The following is a 17,964-nucleotide window of genomic DNA, read 5'->3' as shown; positions in this document are numbered from 1 at the left end:
CACTGTAGATAGCTCCACTGCAGCAGTCAGTGAAGTTTGACAGGATGATAAATTGCCCTGACTGACTGTCAAGTTCTTTTTCCCACTCCGACTGTTTTGTGTTTGCATTTTTCACTCTCTTGCCTTCCTGCCAACCACCAAACTGCCAGCTAATAATAAACTTTGCGCATCCAGTGAAGTGTGCCCATAAACTGTTTATGGAGACAATAATTTGGCATGGTATCTGTGCATGCAGAAGTTGGATGCATGTTTCTTGATTACAGAAGAGCAATGTGAAGCAAATGCTTAAAGTTTGTAGAATGTTTTACATAAGAAGGATGATGGTATGTCTGAACTGCAACTGTAAATATAGACATTGCTTATTGACGTTTTAGTTAACTGTGTAAAGTTTCTTGTCCATTTTCTTGTAAATTTCCTGAGAATTTTCGGAGGAAATTTGAATAACAGAGCTTTATGTTTGCAAAGTATGTTAAACTGCATCTATTAATGGATGTGCCAAGTGAATTTTTCCTTCCTCACATCCTATAGAGCATTAGTCCAGATATCAAATGGTTTGTCATGGTTGCCACTTAAACTAATATTTAATACTATAAACAATTTAACGACTTTTCCCAACTGCTACTTCTAATCTAAATCAAGTTATATTGGTAAATGAAATGCATCCCTAAGCATAGAATATCATTAGTGAAATTAGTTTATTAATCACATAATTCATTTGTAATGTTGCACTTGTCTGACTTTCAAGGTAGTGTCAGTCTATGAGCACAATGCCGTCTGCTTGCCACTCCTTCATAGGTCACAGAAAGGAGGGGGTGAAATAGCCTTTAACATGGTCTATTTCAGTCTGGTTTAGTTCTATGGATGGTGGGGGGAAATTGCTTTGATAAGCTTTTCCCATTGAGATTTGAATTCATCGGATAGAAGTGTGACCTTTGAAAAGGCTGACTAGAATGCTTGAGAATGTGTTAGATTTTTTTTTTCTTGTGACAGAAGTCAGCCTGGGCATATTTTTCTCTTCCTTTTCAGTCGCAATGCATTTATCAATACTGCACATGTTTCATTTTATATTTATGAATGCACAAGAGCCGTCTCTCATTCTAAATGACACTCTAAGAAAGCAAACATCGCCATAGCAACTCATTAAATGTGTTGCATCTAACATAAAACTTGATGCAATAAAAGCTGGTGAGCTACCCCACTGTGATGCATAATACAATTTAGGAACCACTAAAATTGAACAACAGCTATTCTGTTGGTGTTTCAAACATGTCTGTATCTACATATAAATCAGGTCTAAAATGATAAAACGCAAAGTAAGATCCTCATAAAGATTTTCTTTGTCTCCAAGGTTCACATTTTTTTCTGTTTTTTATGTCATAATTAAATTATTTTGAAATATTACCATAAAACACACAAGACCACGATAAAACAAATTCTACAAGAAATTGGTCAGAATATCTGAATTGAGTCCAAAAATGTCTTCTATAAGTGTTTGGTTGACCGAGACCCAAACTGCCATGGTATATATATATACAAATACACTAAAATAAACAAAAAGTAAATACATAAGTACAGCTGATAGAAATATAGTGGTGTGAAAAAGTTTTTGCCTCCTTCCTAATTTTCTATTTCTTTGCATGTTTTTCACACTTAAGTGTTTCAGAATGTCAAACCAATTTAAACACAAGTCAACACAAAATGCAGTTTTCAAATTAGGATGATTATTATTAAGAGACAACAAATACAAACTTGCACGGCTCTGTGTGAAAAATGATTGCCCCCTAAACCTCAGAACTGGTTGGGCCACACTCACCAGCAACAACAGCAACCAAGCATTTGTGATAACTTGCAGTGAGTCTTTTCCAGCGCTGCAGGGACATTTTGGCCTTTACAGCATTGTTGTAATTTAGTCACACTCGAGAGATTTTGAGCATGTACTGCGTTTTTAAGGTCGTACCATTGCATCTCAATAAGGATTCAGGTCAGGACTTTGACTTAGTCACTCTAAAGTCTTCATTTTGTTTTTCTTCAGTCATTCAGAGGTGGAATTGTTGCTGTGTTTTGGATCATTGTCCTACTGCAGAACCCAAGTTAGTTTCAGCTTGAGGTCACAAACACATGGCTGGACATTCTCCTTCAGGAGTTTTTTGTCGACAGCAGAATTCATGGTTCCATTTATCACAGCATGTCCTACAGGTCCTGATGCAGTAAAATAGCCCCAGACCATCACACTACCCCCACCATATTTTAAAGTTGGTATGATGTTCTTTTTTCTGAAATGCAGTGTTACTTTCATGCTAGATGTAATGAGACACACACCCTTCAAAGAATTGAATTGCCTCGTCTATCTACTCAAATCAAATCAAATAATTTGTATACCTTCATTTTATGTTGGATTTATAATCACTTCTTATAGAAAAAAAATCCAGCACGTGTTTTTGTTTATGGTCAGTGTTTGTGATTGCTAGTGGTAGAAAAGATGCATTTACCCAAACGAGTTGTGTGTGCTACAGTTTGTAGAAAAAGCATGTATAGGTCAAGGTAAAAATTGAGCTGAGACCTTGAGATAAACCACAAATCAGCATAGGTTATATATAATTGCATCTCTGGCATTAAGCAGCTCTATTCTAGAATAACTATAGATCTTTCTGTTAAATGCAATTTGCCAGTTGTGCCACTAGGTGTCACTGCTGTGTAAATACTTACCTGCATGTAAGTTAGGAACTTAAGGTCACAAGTGGGATCTGTCAACTAAATTTTGAAATGGCTAGTGTGAGGTATTCTTAAGCAATGAACCCTTTACACGATTAGATAAACACATCTGGATTTGTCTGACTTTGCTAAGACAGGAGATATAATCACTAAAGTGGCAGGATTGAGTTAAATGTAGTGCTTTCCTCTGGGTTTGTAACAGTTCATCTGTTTACATCTATTGTTTAGATGGTGTTAAAATCTTTATTAGCCTATCACCTAAACTACTTCATCCTCATTAGCCATTGCGCTACAGCTGTTAATGAGTGAGGATGCCATAGAAAGTGTCCTATTTAACAAAATTACAGTAAAACTAGCATTAGTCATATTTACCTTCTAATTTTAGCTGCATTCATTTTAAAATTTGATGTGGGGTATTACATCAGATTACTTTGGTGTTCAATTATTATGTCTATCAATATTGTTGATATATAGAAGACTGATTAAATGGAAATGTCTTAAATTTTTTTATCAACAAATGCTATAAATATTTTTGCAAATATGTGTATAAGTTAATGATAATATAATATATACTGAAAAAGCTTGCTCCTTTAGCATAAAAAGACTCCCCCCCCACCAATTCCACACATATTTCTCAGAGCCAAGTGCCTGAAAATGTGTTTCCCTGCCCAAGGAGCATTACCTAAATGTATAAACATAGAAAGTAAGAGGAAGGTAGTCCACCAGGTTGCAAAAGTGAATGCACATCCAATCAGACATGACTTAAGGCCCCTTTGACCCAATTCCTCTCCCTGGAGTTTAGCACCCTAAGATTGACAGCCGGGGGACAAGAAAGGGTTTATGTATCAAGGTACTGTAACAGCCTTTTTGTCAGACAGCCCCTCCACACACTGTGCTCTTACCCCTACATCTGGCCCACACCTTAAGTTGAGACCAGTAGGCAACAGTATACAATGTAGCAGCGTGGGCTGTTCTCCTCTTTCAAGGGTTAAAACGATAAAATGATGTAGAAAATGCTGCTCTATGCTATAATAGAATTTCAGCAATGCCTGCCCTATCTGTGCACTGCAGCCCTGAAGGAAGTGTACCCCTCAGCTTCTCTACACAATGCGGGAAATTGCTTACTGCAACAGAACTTAGGCAGTCATTGGCACTGAATACACAATCAACCTTCCCATGATTTCTTTAATTTGCTGCGAGTGAATTGTCCCTCAGGTCAGAGGAGCCTCTGTCAGTTCTTCAGATATCTCCTAGCATGCTCTCACACTCATCTGTGGTAGTCCCTTGGTGGTTTCATATTACACCATGTTAGTTTAGTTTACTTGTTTTATTATGTTTTCAAATGGCATATTGTTATCAGTGCTTTGTTTTCCATAATATAAGGGTTTAGTATGCACAATGTAATGATTTTCAAACAATAGATCAAGGAGAGGATTCTTGTTTAATAACTATGACCTTTGCAGAGCTCCCATCCTTCTGTAATCAATAGAAATATAATTTGCTGCATGAGCAGGAAGATGCAACCAGATCCTGCATTGAAATAATGTTGCGTTAATGCACTTGGAAATGGCTGCAGTTTAATGAGCCATATTTTAAAAAAGGAAATTCAATGTTTGTTTTGTTGTTGTTGTTGTTTTTTTCAGAATAATCTGTTTTCTGTGTTTGATTTCCTTTCAAATTAAATATGTAAGCAGATATCTCAATAATAAAATGCATTTCACGATCAAAAGCCCATCACACACCTCACTGGTAGAGTATTATTATGCTATTATGCTACGAAAAACAAAAACCACTGGAGGTTTTTGTCAGACAGGAAAACGATAAAACATTAGTTGTTTTTTCTTTTTCTCTTCTTTTTTTTTAATGTGTGAACTACGAGTGGCCTAAAGTCAATTAGTTATACGTAAGCAAAACATTAGATTTTCTGTGTTCATTTAAGACGCCTTTGTGGTAATCAATTTATAATTTTGTCAAAGATCAGAAGACACTACAGATTCCCGTTTTAGCTCAAGTTGAGTCAAAAAAAGAAGCAGAAACAAAAAGCTTGAACTTTAACTGATGCCGTGGGAAATCAAATGATGCGACAATGGAGGTTGTTATATCTGCTTCCAGAACTGAGTTGATTTTACACCCACTGATGTAATCACCTCATTTTGGTAATGGCCGACGCAGTCCACCATGATCAGCATAAATTTGCCGACACCTGTTGATAATCAGGAGTTGGTAATTTAGCCGAAACTCAGCCCAGCTGCTTTTTGTTGACCAATAATCAGACACATAAACATGAACTTTCTCACTTCCAGAGTGATTTAAAAGGCCTGAGTCGATGCTTTGGTCAAATCTGCCTTGTTCATTAAAATAAACTCATACTCCATAGGTTTTATGGTGTTTATCATTCTTCAGGAATTAATTGCTGTAAATGTGCCTGCCATAAGAGACTGTTTCCCCCCTACTGGCTCACAAACAATTCATTGTGTTTTCTGCAGAGTGGAAATCAGTTCTTGTGGCTGCCAATGAAAACCAAAGCATTTGATTCAGCCATTTGGCAAACGGTATTGGGAGCAACAAGAATAGTTGCCCTCATGGGTCAGCGCTTTTGATTTTATTGCCCTAATAAAAGATACAAGTGCACACAATGGATTTCTACATCCTGGGTATCATAATTTCCCACTGCAGTGAAATACACTGGAACTGTGCATCAAGGGCAGTGTTCAGGTCAGCCATTTAGTGCAATTATTTTGTGAAGTTATTCAGCATGTGTGTGTGTGTTAAAGGGAGAATTTTTTCCCCCACTTACTCTGCAAATAAATATACGTTGAACAGCTTTTATCTTGCTTTAAATTACAGGGTACTGGTACACAGGAACTGTAAAACTAAAAAAATGTCCCCTGCTATGTGTTATACTTTGGCATTCTGTCCTCTCTAAAAGGCAAAGAGAAGTCACTCATGTTAAATAGCATTCTATTAAAGCAAAGCATTTATTTAAATGTATATATCTGATATTATGATGATTTTAGGCATGAGAATATTCCTCATATGCACCAGTTGCTGTAGGAAACCATTATACTCCACCATATGAGTTGTTAGTAGGGTTTTCAGGATCAAATTATTTTCAGTACACTCATACTTGTGCTAATACTCCAAAGATGTTGTTTGTTTATGCAACCCCCAAAATGATTCTCTTTCAACTGTTTACAATTGTAATCAGTATCAATTTATTATTGATCTTTGCACATATTTTGTCCTCACATGAACTTTGTAGATATAGGTGTATTGCCTGACTCCTTTTTTTTACTTTTATTATTCCATCACGCAATGATCCAATTATAACATTACTTAATTTTAAATTATAGATCAAATGTCTGCTCTCATGAAGATTCTCTCACCTCGGCATGGATAATGTTTCACACTGAAACTGATGCCATGATTTATTTTCTGAGTAATTTGGCTAGTAATTATTTGACTTCTTGGCGGATCACATAGAGGATTAATCTTTAATCACCAGATGGTCAGCAGATCCTCGAAAATGGATAAAAAATTTATAAATTTGAATAACCCAACATCAGGCTAGTGAACACTGAATAGCAGTTCTTATATGCCAATAGGCTTGCACTATTTAAGCTGGGAGTACAACAAAATCAACAAACATAAATAGAGACGCAGGACTTGATGTTCCGCAAAATCTGCTTTATTTCCTCACGTTACAACCTAAACAATGAACATTTTTAAGCCACAGACAGCTGTTTCTGCAATACAAATGCAGTATAGAAACATCCATCCATCTGTCCACAGTCTATGCTTTCTAATCTGTGCAAGGTCTATTGCACGAGAGGAGGGGATGGACTCAGGACAGTTCCTGAGTCCATCACAGGCCAACATAGAGACACACAGGACAAACTCACACACTCATTCCAAATGCAATTAGAGAGACAAGTTGACATAACATGCAACTTTTTGAACTGTGGGAGGAAGCCAGCAAATGTGAAGAAAACCCACTTATTCATGAAGGGGAAATACAACTCAATTCAGAAAGACAACAGGCAAGGATTCGAACCGAAGACCTTTTTGCTGTGGGGCAATACAGCTACCAACTGCTTCACTGCAGCCATTTAAGAAATTAACTAGACTATTTTTTGCAATAAAATCATAGTCTATATTGACAATTAATTCAGATTGTCAATATAACTTGACAAAAATATTTGGCTGCCAAATTCGGTAACCAATATTTGGCTACTGTGGTTCATATCAATATCTGATATCTAACATTGGTGTGGTTTTAACATAGTTGAAAATCTTCTTTTGGCTTTTTCAGATATGTTTTTTTTTTTCTTTTCCAGTCTATGAGACAAGTCTGATGTATTTAACAAAGACGTAAGGGGTTTCTTTTACTTCAACTCACATTTAAATAGAGACGTACTTGGTTAGTAGAACTGACTATGTGATCTCCCTCCTGCTGTCGTAGTATAATTTAAAGTCAAGATTACTCTAGCTGCACCTCATGTCTGGTAGCTTGTAAAAGCTGTAGCTAATTTAGTTTAAGCTCTGTGTATCTCTTAAATTCAGAGTTCTATTTATATTCCCTGATTAAAAAAAGCCTTCCTGAGTCAAAATCTGCTGCAAATTCTTTTTAGAAGAAGCAATTTCATAACACATAACCTGTGCAGTCACAAATAGAAGGAGCTTAAACCATGTTTACATAAATTCCTGTTTCTTCTGAGATCACACTTGCTCTGCACCATTTGGTTACTCTATTGACTCACTGGACTGCACTTCTCCTCCCACATCAGTGGGATTAGGTACAGATAGTCTTCACCCACTGAAAATGCTTCTTCAAGGGTGCCAAAGCCTGGCTATGTAGAGAAGACAGCCAACAAAAGTGAAAATTAAGAAACTTGTGTTATGTCTCTGTTTTCTATTTACAGGTCTATTTTTAAGAGATAAAGTGTGTTTATAGAGAGTTCTTTGGACATTTTCTCTACATTGTGTCTTTGTCATTTTACTAAGATGTCACCACCTCAAAAAACAAAAATATTTGTGATGTTTTAGTACATAAAAACCCATCAAGGTGTCATTATTATCGCAACCCAACTTATACACAGGGATGATTTGATTTTCTTTTAGGTCATGTCAGTATTATGTGTCTTTGTCTTTCTGAATGTTAAGTTCAAAAAACAGAAATGACATGAAACATATATACAACTACTGGTGTTTCTAGTGCAAACGTAACATTATATATTGCTATTCCTTATTATATTTATAGCTATAGTAATAGAATGTTTGTTCATGATTATCTTTGATGGACAGATTCATGTGGAAAGTGAAAAAGCAGGTATGTTCATAGTAAATATTAGGCATTTCATGTACTCAAGATATCAGAGATATAACATCACAATGTTATTTTACATGTAAATTACAATCACAGATTTTAGCACCATGCCCCATGTAAAACTATATCTCTTAAAAAAATATTAGTGTACTTTGGCCAAGGAGTATATCTGCACAGATTTCCACCCATTTATATATTGAGTATCACTGACATTTTAATGATTTGAAAAACCCTCAAGCTCAGTTTTTAGCAATATTCAAACTTCATGTTCTAATTCAAAGGCTAGACAACAATAATGCAGATAAAACACACATTTGTTGCATATAAGTTTATTCAGATTTTTAAAGCAGTATTTTTTCATTTGCAATTATCCTATTATGACTGGTGTGCATTTGGAAAGAGTAACATTTTGAACACTTATGAGTGAATCTCGTTATCTCACTAAATGAATAATTTTTCAGGTGATTTATTACTCTGTAAACATGTCGGAAAACAATGAAATTGTGCTAAACCTTAGGTGATGGATGTGCATAATCAGCAGCGTAAACGTCACAGATGGTCAGTTTGCTCTTTGCACTTGAAGCAAGGTTGTCACATCAGGAAGGTGAAGCTGTGGATTACTAAAGAAATCACTGTCTTTATTAACAGACCTTAGAAATAGCAGGCAATTATCTTTAAATCCGACAGTGAATGAACCTATTCGCTTAACGTTAAATAATACAATAAGTGGCATAGTCTCAGTGCTGCTAGAAGTAAACTTCATTTACATCCTTTTGTTCTGGATAAAACTGTGTCGGAGCCATTGTTGCTTTCCAGCTTTTGTTGTCTCTGTCTTTGAACAAGCAAATATGCGCAGCATCCCCGCCACCAATTTGTGTGTGTGTGTGGAAAACAAATTATATCGTGCTTGGTAGGAGCCAAGGTTAAAAGGAGCTGTACAAGTGTACGCCATTTAAATTATCTTCCTCTGTGTATTTATATCTCCTGATTCTAACTGAGTTATGGCGCACACTGTTCTGTATCGCACTGTTTTCTCATTACTTTCCTTGATATGCAGTGGGAGCTTAAGTCTATCAGCTGTGACAGTGTTAGTATGTTTTAATTTTCTGTTAATTAGAGCTTTGAGCGTGCACGTTTGTGCAGATTTTCTCTTATCAAGTTAAGTATGCAGCCTGCACGCCAGTTCTGTTGCTTCGAGGCTACAGCCTTTTGCTCCTCCAACTATAAAGCACTGGCATTTGCATTGAGTCATCAAATCTGTCTGTGTGTCAGGAGGTAGCTGTGTGCTTTGATAAGAACAAATTATAAGTGCATGGCTGGGAACACAACATTATTTCCTGCCACCATATCAATAAAAATAGATCAATTCACTGCTGATGGGCTATTTGAGAATGCAAAGAGGGGAACGGGGGGTTCAATGCGATGTCTTAATTGTTATGCATCTTCTGTTCAGGCTTAAATTTGAAAGCAATTTTCCACAAATGAGAGCTTTCCTCACATCTAGCACGGAAGACAGCATTCCATGTGCAATAGATTGTGGTTTGTGTGATGTGCTTGTATTCTGTGTGGACACGTTGTAAGTACTTTGCTTCCATTTTTCTCTTTTCAGCCAGGAAGTATGACAGCAGCGAATATCTTAACATCACCGGCATCACAAGGGACCAGGCTGGAGACTACGAATGCAGTGCTTTAAATGACATTGCCTCTCCTGACACCAAAACAGTAAAAGTCACAGTCAACTGTAAGTACATCTCTTTCTTCTTCCCCTTTTTTTTTTAGCACGCTTCTTTCACCGACACAAGGAAAGGGACAGGGGCAGCCTGAAGTGACACCGGTGTCGCATCCCTGCCACTGCTCTTCAAAAAAGTACATCTTGTGGAAGTTTGAGAAAGTAGAAACCCAGACAGCGAAGTTTCTTAATATTTAATGTGAGAATTTCCTCTTTGTCTGTGCATGCAGGTGATTAATTTGCGCAAAAGAAAGGTCTGACTGTTCTAAGCGCTATTCCATTATGCAGGTAATGAGTCTTTCAAAAGTGTAAGGAGACAGTAATGAGGAGCCCAGGCATTAATGAATGATACCGGGCTTTAGCTGTCGTGGTCACATGGAATTCAGCACCACTAGGAATGAGCAAGAACAGGGACTTGACAATTATGGTCGATCCTTCTTTCTTTATAAGTGCTCCTTCACCGCGCTGTTGTTCAGGGAGGTTTTTGCATAAAAATCCTGGGTTGGATCTCTCTTTTTGGCATAACTTATCAGCCAGCGTGTTACATCGATGGTGGGGGAGGGGCAGGAGTGAAAGAAAAGAGCCTTTTTTGCTGATTCCGAAAAGCTAATCATGCACGTTTTCTCATTTAACCTTCAGGAAATAGGGTTATTTTATTTTATACATTTTTGACTACCTAATTATTTTTTTACAGCTTTGTGTCTTGCAGCCCCCTGTACTATATTTTCACCCCACTGTGTTAAGATAGTTCTTATTTCGACCTCCTTATAAAACCAAACCCTGGCACCATTGTTTCAGTCTAATGTTTGGCTCTAATGAGCTGGACATGAGTGCAGTTTCTGAGACCAGTTATTTATAGCTCTATTGAGACATGGGTTCAAGGATGAAAAGTGCTTTGACAACCGGTAGCGTCTTTGTGTTACAGAAGAAAGGAGATATTCTCAGTAGTTGATAGGGCATGTCGCAGCCAGACGCCGCATTTTAAAGTAAGACTGCAGGGTTTTGTCGTGTTAGTCTCAAATCTAAGTGAATAGATTAGGCATAATTTCCTTGGCTGTGAGACAAAGTGTGCACATCGCAAGCTTCGGAAAGACCCTTGAAGCTGAAGTTTGTTGCTGCTGGTCAAGTGTTGAGGCAGTTTTTGCTTCCTGCCCTCATAAAGCTGCAGAGCTCTCCTTGTTATTGGTTTGACGCGCAAAGGAGAACAGCAATAACATAAATTTAAATGGTATATTATAAATTTGAATCTTGCATAGTTTCATGTTATCTGATAATTTATCACAAGTTTGACTAGTTTTGCTTTAATTCAAGTCCCAAAGAAATAAGGAGCTTGCTGTGTTGTTTGTAATGTGACCTCTTCTGCCATTACTCATCTTTACCTCAGACAGTAACGACAGACCTGAGCACAGCACAATGCCATAACACTAGCGCATAAAAATTGCATCATTTGCAGCAACAACTGTCTTGAACCGCATATTATTATAGGAAACATTCCTACATTTGCCTAGCATTCCAACAAACTGCTTAGAAAGATGCTCAGTACATTGTGATGTGTGTTTGAACACTCAGAGTTAAAATTAAATAAATCCAGAACCCGGTAATGATCATTTTTGGTGTCAACCCTCTGCTCCACCTGCATCTTCTACCTACAGTGACTATAAATGAAAACCATTGAAACAGAAAACATAGAAGTCAATAATGTATGTATTTGACAATTATCACTCCAGTAAGAGTCCAGAAAACAATTATTCAGAGGAATAAAAGTCTCTGATGAACTTACTTTAGTACAAGCTTGCAGCAGACATGCAGTTATTAGGCCAGCAGAACCACAAACCACTAATGATGCAATAAGTAAAACTCAACAGACAGCTTAATAGTTCTTACTTTTATAGGTTGCTTTTTTTTTCTTGATTGCTTCATCTTTAAGGCCTGAGTTCCACAACACTCCTCCAATTCCTCTTCTTGTGTTAGCCAACATTTTCAGGACCTCAAGCAAGCACTGGTACTCTGTCCTGATGTAAAATCCAAAGCTACTTTATCACAAACAGTTTTTCAAGAAGCTCTTTGTCCAAGAGGCTTTTTTCGTCAATTTGTGATTAAGTTTCTTTAGCCTCAGCTGTGCCTTCCCTTAACTTTCCCACTGACTCCGCAATACGGAAAAATCGGTCATAGATCAACTGAACAAAAACTGAAGTAATTTTACTAAACTTGCAACCTGATCTGGAATCCATGCAAATAATTCACCTGCTCATTATGCTCATCCCGACTGGACATTGGCTAATCAAGATATTCCAAATGAACACTAAATAAAATCTAACTAAACAGTGTTTTATTTTTATTCTGATTAATTCAGCTTTCTAAGATTACTCCTATTTTCTCATCCTTTTCAAAGTATACCCTTGCGAAGCACTTTGTGATCTATATGTCTGTGGAAGGTGCTAAAGAAATAAAAAGATTGCTAACTTATTTTTTACCTCTCTGAACAAGGAACCCATGTGCACATTCCCACTTTGAGCTTATAGTAGATCTGTGCTAGCCTGGAGGTGACAGGTTGTCAGAACGTTATAGTATTTTTCTCAATCCTAGTTAACCTCCTTTTGGAGCAGGGAAGGAGGGCTAACTTACCAGAAACTGCTGGAATGAAATATATGTTGCTCTCAAGATCAGAAAGGAGAGATTTCTTAGTAGATATAGGTTAAGCAATAAGCCACTTGTTGTTTTCTAAGTTTTCCAGGCTATTGAAATACTTTTTTTGGAGGGTATGCATTTTTTGTTTTTACATGCAAACTCTCTTTTGCTACTCTTTCATTATATGAACATGCTGTTTAATGTAAAACATCTCAGATATCATTTGCCTAGGTGATGCTACTGTATGCATATATAAATTACTCCATATATTTATTATGCTGCAAATGTTTCACAATTCTTTATATGCTGTTAGAGTTATGACCACCGCTGATTCATATATAGTCAGTATATTCTCGTGTTTTTTTTTTTGTTTGTTTTTTTCTGCTTCACAGCCGCCTCTTACATGAAAGGTGCTGAGTTTTATTGCAGCTGTTTAGCATTCAAAGTGCTGTGAATCCATTAAACTCAAATAAACAAAACATTTAGCTGACATTAAAGAAGAGGAGCATTGGTATTTAGTGGTTTTAAATGGGAAAGAAAGGTATTTGTAAGCTGGTGCTTTCAGTCTGTTTCGAAAATATAAAAACACATTTTTTCAATATACATTTTGTTTTTAATTAGGTACCTTCAGTGACGCATATGTCATTTTCCAACTTTATGAAAGCAGAGTGAATAAATTCCATTTGTCCGCTGGAATGCCTGATTCAGTCAGAGCACATAAAGCTGCGTTCATGGAAAAACCCGAGCGTAGTTATGTCTTTGATAAGAGCTAGACATAGCCAAGTCTTTTTAATTATTATAAGGACATTAGCTTTTATTTGACTTCAAACAAGAACACATTCCTACAAGGCAAAAACCAACATGTTGATATTCTAAAAATAAAAGTAGAATTACCCTTCTTGGCTTATTAAATAAGACTCTTGATTTGCTCAAATGGTCTCTAGAGGATTTTACACATGTCTGATCTTTTTAGTCAGTCAACAATGTAAATTGTTCCATTGAAAGGATTTCAAAGCGAATAACATCCAGATACAACTGATGTGGATAATTTCTCTTTATTTCATATATATATACCTAGATAATGTAAGTAACCTTTATGGTGTGCACTGCCCCCCCTCACCCTGTTAGCATTGATCTGTTGTTTTCTTTCTAATAGCAGTTTAATGAAATTAAGTCATAAAGATCAATTTGTCAGACCTGCACTACTTATTCTTAATCACGCTATTTAAACTGCATACAATTCAGTGGCATTGACATTTCATGGGTTAACAGATTAATTAAATATGTATATGTTCCTTCAAAAACAATGTGTTTTGTTTTGTTTTTTTCTAAGCTAAGAGTACAGTTGACCTCGGAGCTAATTGCAGATTAAGGACACTAATTAAACTGAGCGAACCTGAGTAAGGAAAACAAAACTGAGCTTTAGCGTATTTCCAGTTTTAATAAGAGCAGCCTGCAGTTTGCCTTTCTATGATATGGTGGTTTAGAGACCCTGTCACTGTGTATGTGTTGCAGCACTTGCAACCTCAGGTTGGATTTCTCTAAAGCTCAAAAGACCACTTTGATTAAATTACTTGCCTGAGTGGGCTTCTTGCCTTTATTCGCACAGTGATAAATGAATGCCGACTGAATACTTTTATCAGCTAAAGCTGAAAGATGGCAGTCATACAGAAGGTCGTCCTGGAATCAGATTGGCTGAGGGCCCCTGCTTGGCAAAAGGATATTTCAACTGCGAATTTACCCGATGAAATTCGATCTCCGACCTACTTTTCAAATTTACATATTCATCTTCACTGCAGGTGGGTACTGTTATTGGCTGAAATTCTCCCGACACAGTAAGATTCAAAAGCATAAATATCACATCTCAGCAGCTAAGTTGCAGGGATGAGTGAGAAGGAAACCACGGTGGAACACCTCCGCCTGCGATCAAACGCCAGCATTTCATTAATTAATGAAGCCACCTAGTTCCAGAATCAAGGCGTTCATCACTAACTGTGTAGATAAAACATTAACAGCAATCTGTTTCTCTTTCAAGATGAGACATCAGAGGTGTCTGACCTTGCTAAGCAGTTTACAAGGTTCTTCCTCACACACAGATAAGTCTGCTGTTCTACAAGATTATGTTGCAAGGTGAATTTGTTTTTTTTTCGTCGCACAAGTAAAAGCAACTGAGACAGTAGTCTGTCTTTTGCTTCATTTTATGCCCTTTTTGTTGTGGATTGTATTTGCATACACACCACCTGCTCTGATCATATTTGTACTCTCATGTAGTATTCACAAAGCTGTCACAGATCAGTTACCAGAAGAGCAAAATGACACAATAGCTCGGGCACTCCTCACAACTGTATCCAGACGCACAAAACAGGCTGTAGTTTGATAACTAATAATATATGAAGCCCTAAATTTGCATACGAGCAGCACATATGAATTATTCTCTGTATATTTATGAAGCTGTTTATTCATATATTTCGTTAATAAATCTCATGAAATTGTATGAGAGCACAAGTTATATTTAGAGCCATATTGTTACACATGAATAGAAAGACATTATGTCCCCTTAATTAATCCTTTACATTTACAGTGTTGTTTGAACCACAAATTAAGAGGCATAATGAAGCAGAAGTAAAGAAAAAGCATCGTTTTTTCTGCTTAATTTGACAGAGATGCTTAAAAGTGTGAAAGAAAAGGGAATTGGTTTTATTTCGTTCACAGTTTCTGAAACACAAATTGATCAAATGGAAAAGTAGAAAATTCAATCAGCTCAGTGAGTTTAGAGTAAATTAGCCTACTGAAGTAATAACAAAAGAGACAGCTAACTTACAAACAACGGGCTAAAATTCCCACCAGTTTTCACGACAGAATCAAAGCTTCTTACACAGCTCACCGAAACAGCCTGTGGAAGCTTAAAAATGAGCCAATAATCATCTTGAAACAAAAGATTGCAGTAATCTCCAATTACTCATCATGTATTGAGGAGTTGTTTCTTGGCACCTATTGTAAAGATGTGTACAAAATAATGTACAAAAAAAATAAAGTGTTTCTGGGGAGTTAATGACCCCAAGATGCCACTCTTTATTGCACTCCTAGTGCACTTCTTTGATACTAGTGCAACTCTAGCATCAAACAAGTGGTGACAACTGTCTTTGTTTTTCAACAGTTTTTTTTTTTTTAAACAATTTCTATCATTGCTCTGATATGGGCAATGTCAAAAGATAAGCTTTTTAAGGTGATGTTTGAGGATTAAAACACATCTGGTGACTTCTTGTTCACTTGTTTTTGCCATTTTGAAGACTGAGAAAAAGGCCTTTGTGCTGTTTATATATCTCAAGGAAAAGGCAAGTCATAGGGAGCAGCGTTAAAAGATAATTGTATTTTTATTTACTTTAGACATCTTTGCTGTGGAAATCAATACTTTAGAAAGGTTTTGTTTTTTAAGAGATGTGAGATTGTTTTTTAAAATGCTGAACAGAATGCAAGTAAAGCATTATCACCAGATTTTCCCGTGACTCTTAAAGACATCAGTTTTATCTTCTAACATCCGGGGCACCCTGATGTTATCTGTTTAATATTTGACTTTTTGAAAAGTTCTGTGTCGACAGTGTTTGCTGATGTGCTTCTTAGTGGTTGAGCAGCTTAGCTATTTACAGGATGGTGACCGTGAACACATCAAGGCTGACCTTTCAGAAACATGTAGATCTATCCTTCAAGTATCTTTAGGGTGCCCTTGCTGGACTCTTTTCAGCAGTAATATTAACTACTCATTCCACACTGATAGCGTCCTGAATGACTCTTTAAAACAGTGATGTGCGATGTTAGTTCTGAAGGGCTGCATGTTTCAGATGTTTCTCCACATCCGGAAAACTTCAGGAAATGATTTTTTTTCTTAGAATGATTACGTGTGTGAAACCTTTAAGAAGGACACAGCTCAAGCAGGAGCAGCATTTTATCTAGAATTATATTTGTTTGTCTATTTTAAGGAATGCAGCAGAGATTAAAAAAAAAAAAAAGAATAGGTTCTGTTCTCTCATTGGCTGTTAAATGTAACACGGCACATATTGTCCAAAATCCACATATGATCTGTGACGAGGCTTTTGAAGTTATCCTCCCCAGATACTACTGAGCAGCTGAGGGTTGTGTGCTGACTCACAGAAAAAAAAAAAAAAAGAAACTGAGAAATACAGACAGCTAAAAGGAAACATGGATGAGTTCAAAACGCACATGGTCAACATGTGATATTTCTATTGGGATTCATATTTTTGTGCATAAACTCTATGTTTCATTTTTTGACCTCAAAGATCTTTTTTTCATATCAATTTGTTTCTTGAGTGATCCACGATAAAACATTTTTTTTTTAAATCCAACAAATACTTGTAGTATAGGTTAACAGCTTTATGGTATAAGACTTATTGAGAGTGATTATTTCTTTTACATTGATACAACATGAATTAGGCCTGAAACATGCTATAACCACAATTTAAAAGGAATAAATTGATCCAACGTCTGTTTTGTTTGATATTAAATCCTTTTTCTTTGCACGATGATCTGCTTCACCATATCAGGCTTAAATCACTTAAAGAACATGTAGGTATGCTGATGCTCTGAAGACTGGAAGCAGTGCACTGATTTCCACCACACATTGTCTCTTTATAAGCATGAGTTAGTGTTTTAGAAAAGACTGTGCTCGTGTTTTGCACATACACATTGTGTATGCATCCACCCTCTAAAGTTTTAATTGGGTTCCTCCGACACACTGTCACTCTTTGTTTTACGTTCTTTTATCTATGCTGTTTTTATGCACACCAAAAGTGTCTACGCAACTCTTTCCCTTCGTTTTTTAATTAAGGTTAGGGGTTTAACTTTGCACAGATAGACTTAAACCTTTTTTACTTCATGGCACAGTTTCACTTGCCTTGCAAGCTGTACCCTACTTGGTTCAAAGTTTGCCAGACATTTTTACGCCTCCTGCCTCCCCCAAGCACCCTGCAGCTACAAATTCTGCTCGCACTTTCACCAACATTGTTTTTTTTTTGTTTTTTTTTTTAAAGAACAGCCTTTTTTCTTGCTTACAGTAATTTCCCAACAAAAGGATAAGCATTTTAAATAATAATGAGGATGCATATTAGATGTGTTGTAAGCCTTTCAAGCTATACCTCTGTGGAGGGTTTGCAAAAAACAAGCCAGCAGTGTACACTAAAAATTAGTCATTCTGAACATTATTTTGTCTGTTGTTTGTTCCCATCTTGCCTTTCATTCTAGTTCTTTTATCATGTTTGTGACGCAGACGTTGCTGGTGTGGATGCTCCCCCAGCATGCACTTCTGACTCCGCAGAAAGAGTTGTTCTGGGAAGTCATGACCGACTCACATAAATAAGCAGCCAAACCTGTTTGCCTAGCACGACCATCCAATATTACAATGTCAAGTAATGATGACAAAGTAAACAACTATTAGCGGAGTGTGGGTGTGTTTGGACAGTATTTCACTGTCAGTCATTATGGACTAATAGCTGCATAGCTCTTCATTTGCATGTGACAAAATGCATGCCCTGACTGTCACGTGTGTGTGTGGGGG

The 17,964-nt window shown here is 36.8% G+C and overlaps 1 protein-coding gene across 2 annotated transcripts in view; it reads left to right on the top strand.

Annotated features, from left to right (window-relative positions):
- Positions 1 to 17,964, top strand: part of negr1 (neuronal growth regulator 1) — a 171,883-nt gene that overhangs the window by 96,771 nt on the left and 57,148 nt on the right. For both annotated transcript variants that reach the window (XM_008408103.2, XM_008408104.2), the window contains exon 4: positions 9,648 to 9,779. In XM_008408103.2, the coding sequence (XP_008406325.1) occupies positions 9,648 to 9,779 (132 nt within the window). The remainder of the gene's footprint in view (positions 1 to 9,647; positions 9,780 to 17,964) is intronic.

This window comes from Poecilia reticulata, linkage group LG4 (assembly GCF_000633615.1).
Source record: "Poecilia reticulata strain Guanapo linkage group LG4, Guppy_female_1.0+MT, whole genome shotgun sequence".
Classification (NCBI taxonomy): Eukaryota; Metazoa; Chordata; class Actinopteri; order Cyprinodontiformes; family Poeciliidae; genus Poecilia; species Poecilia reticulata.
The sequence above is the reverse complement of the archived record's forward strand: the minus strand, read 5'-3'. Positions and strand labels throughout refer to the sequence as shown.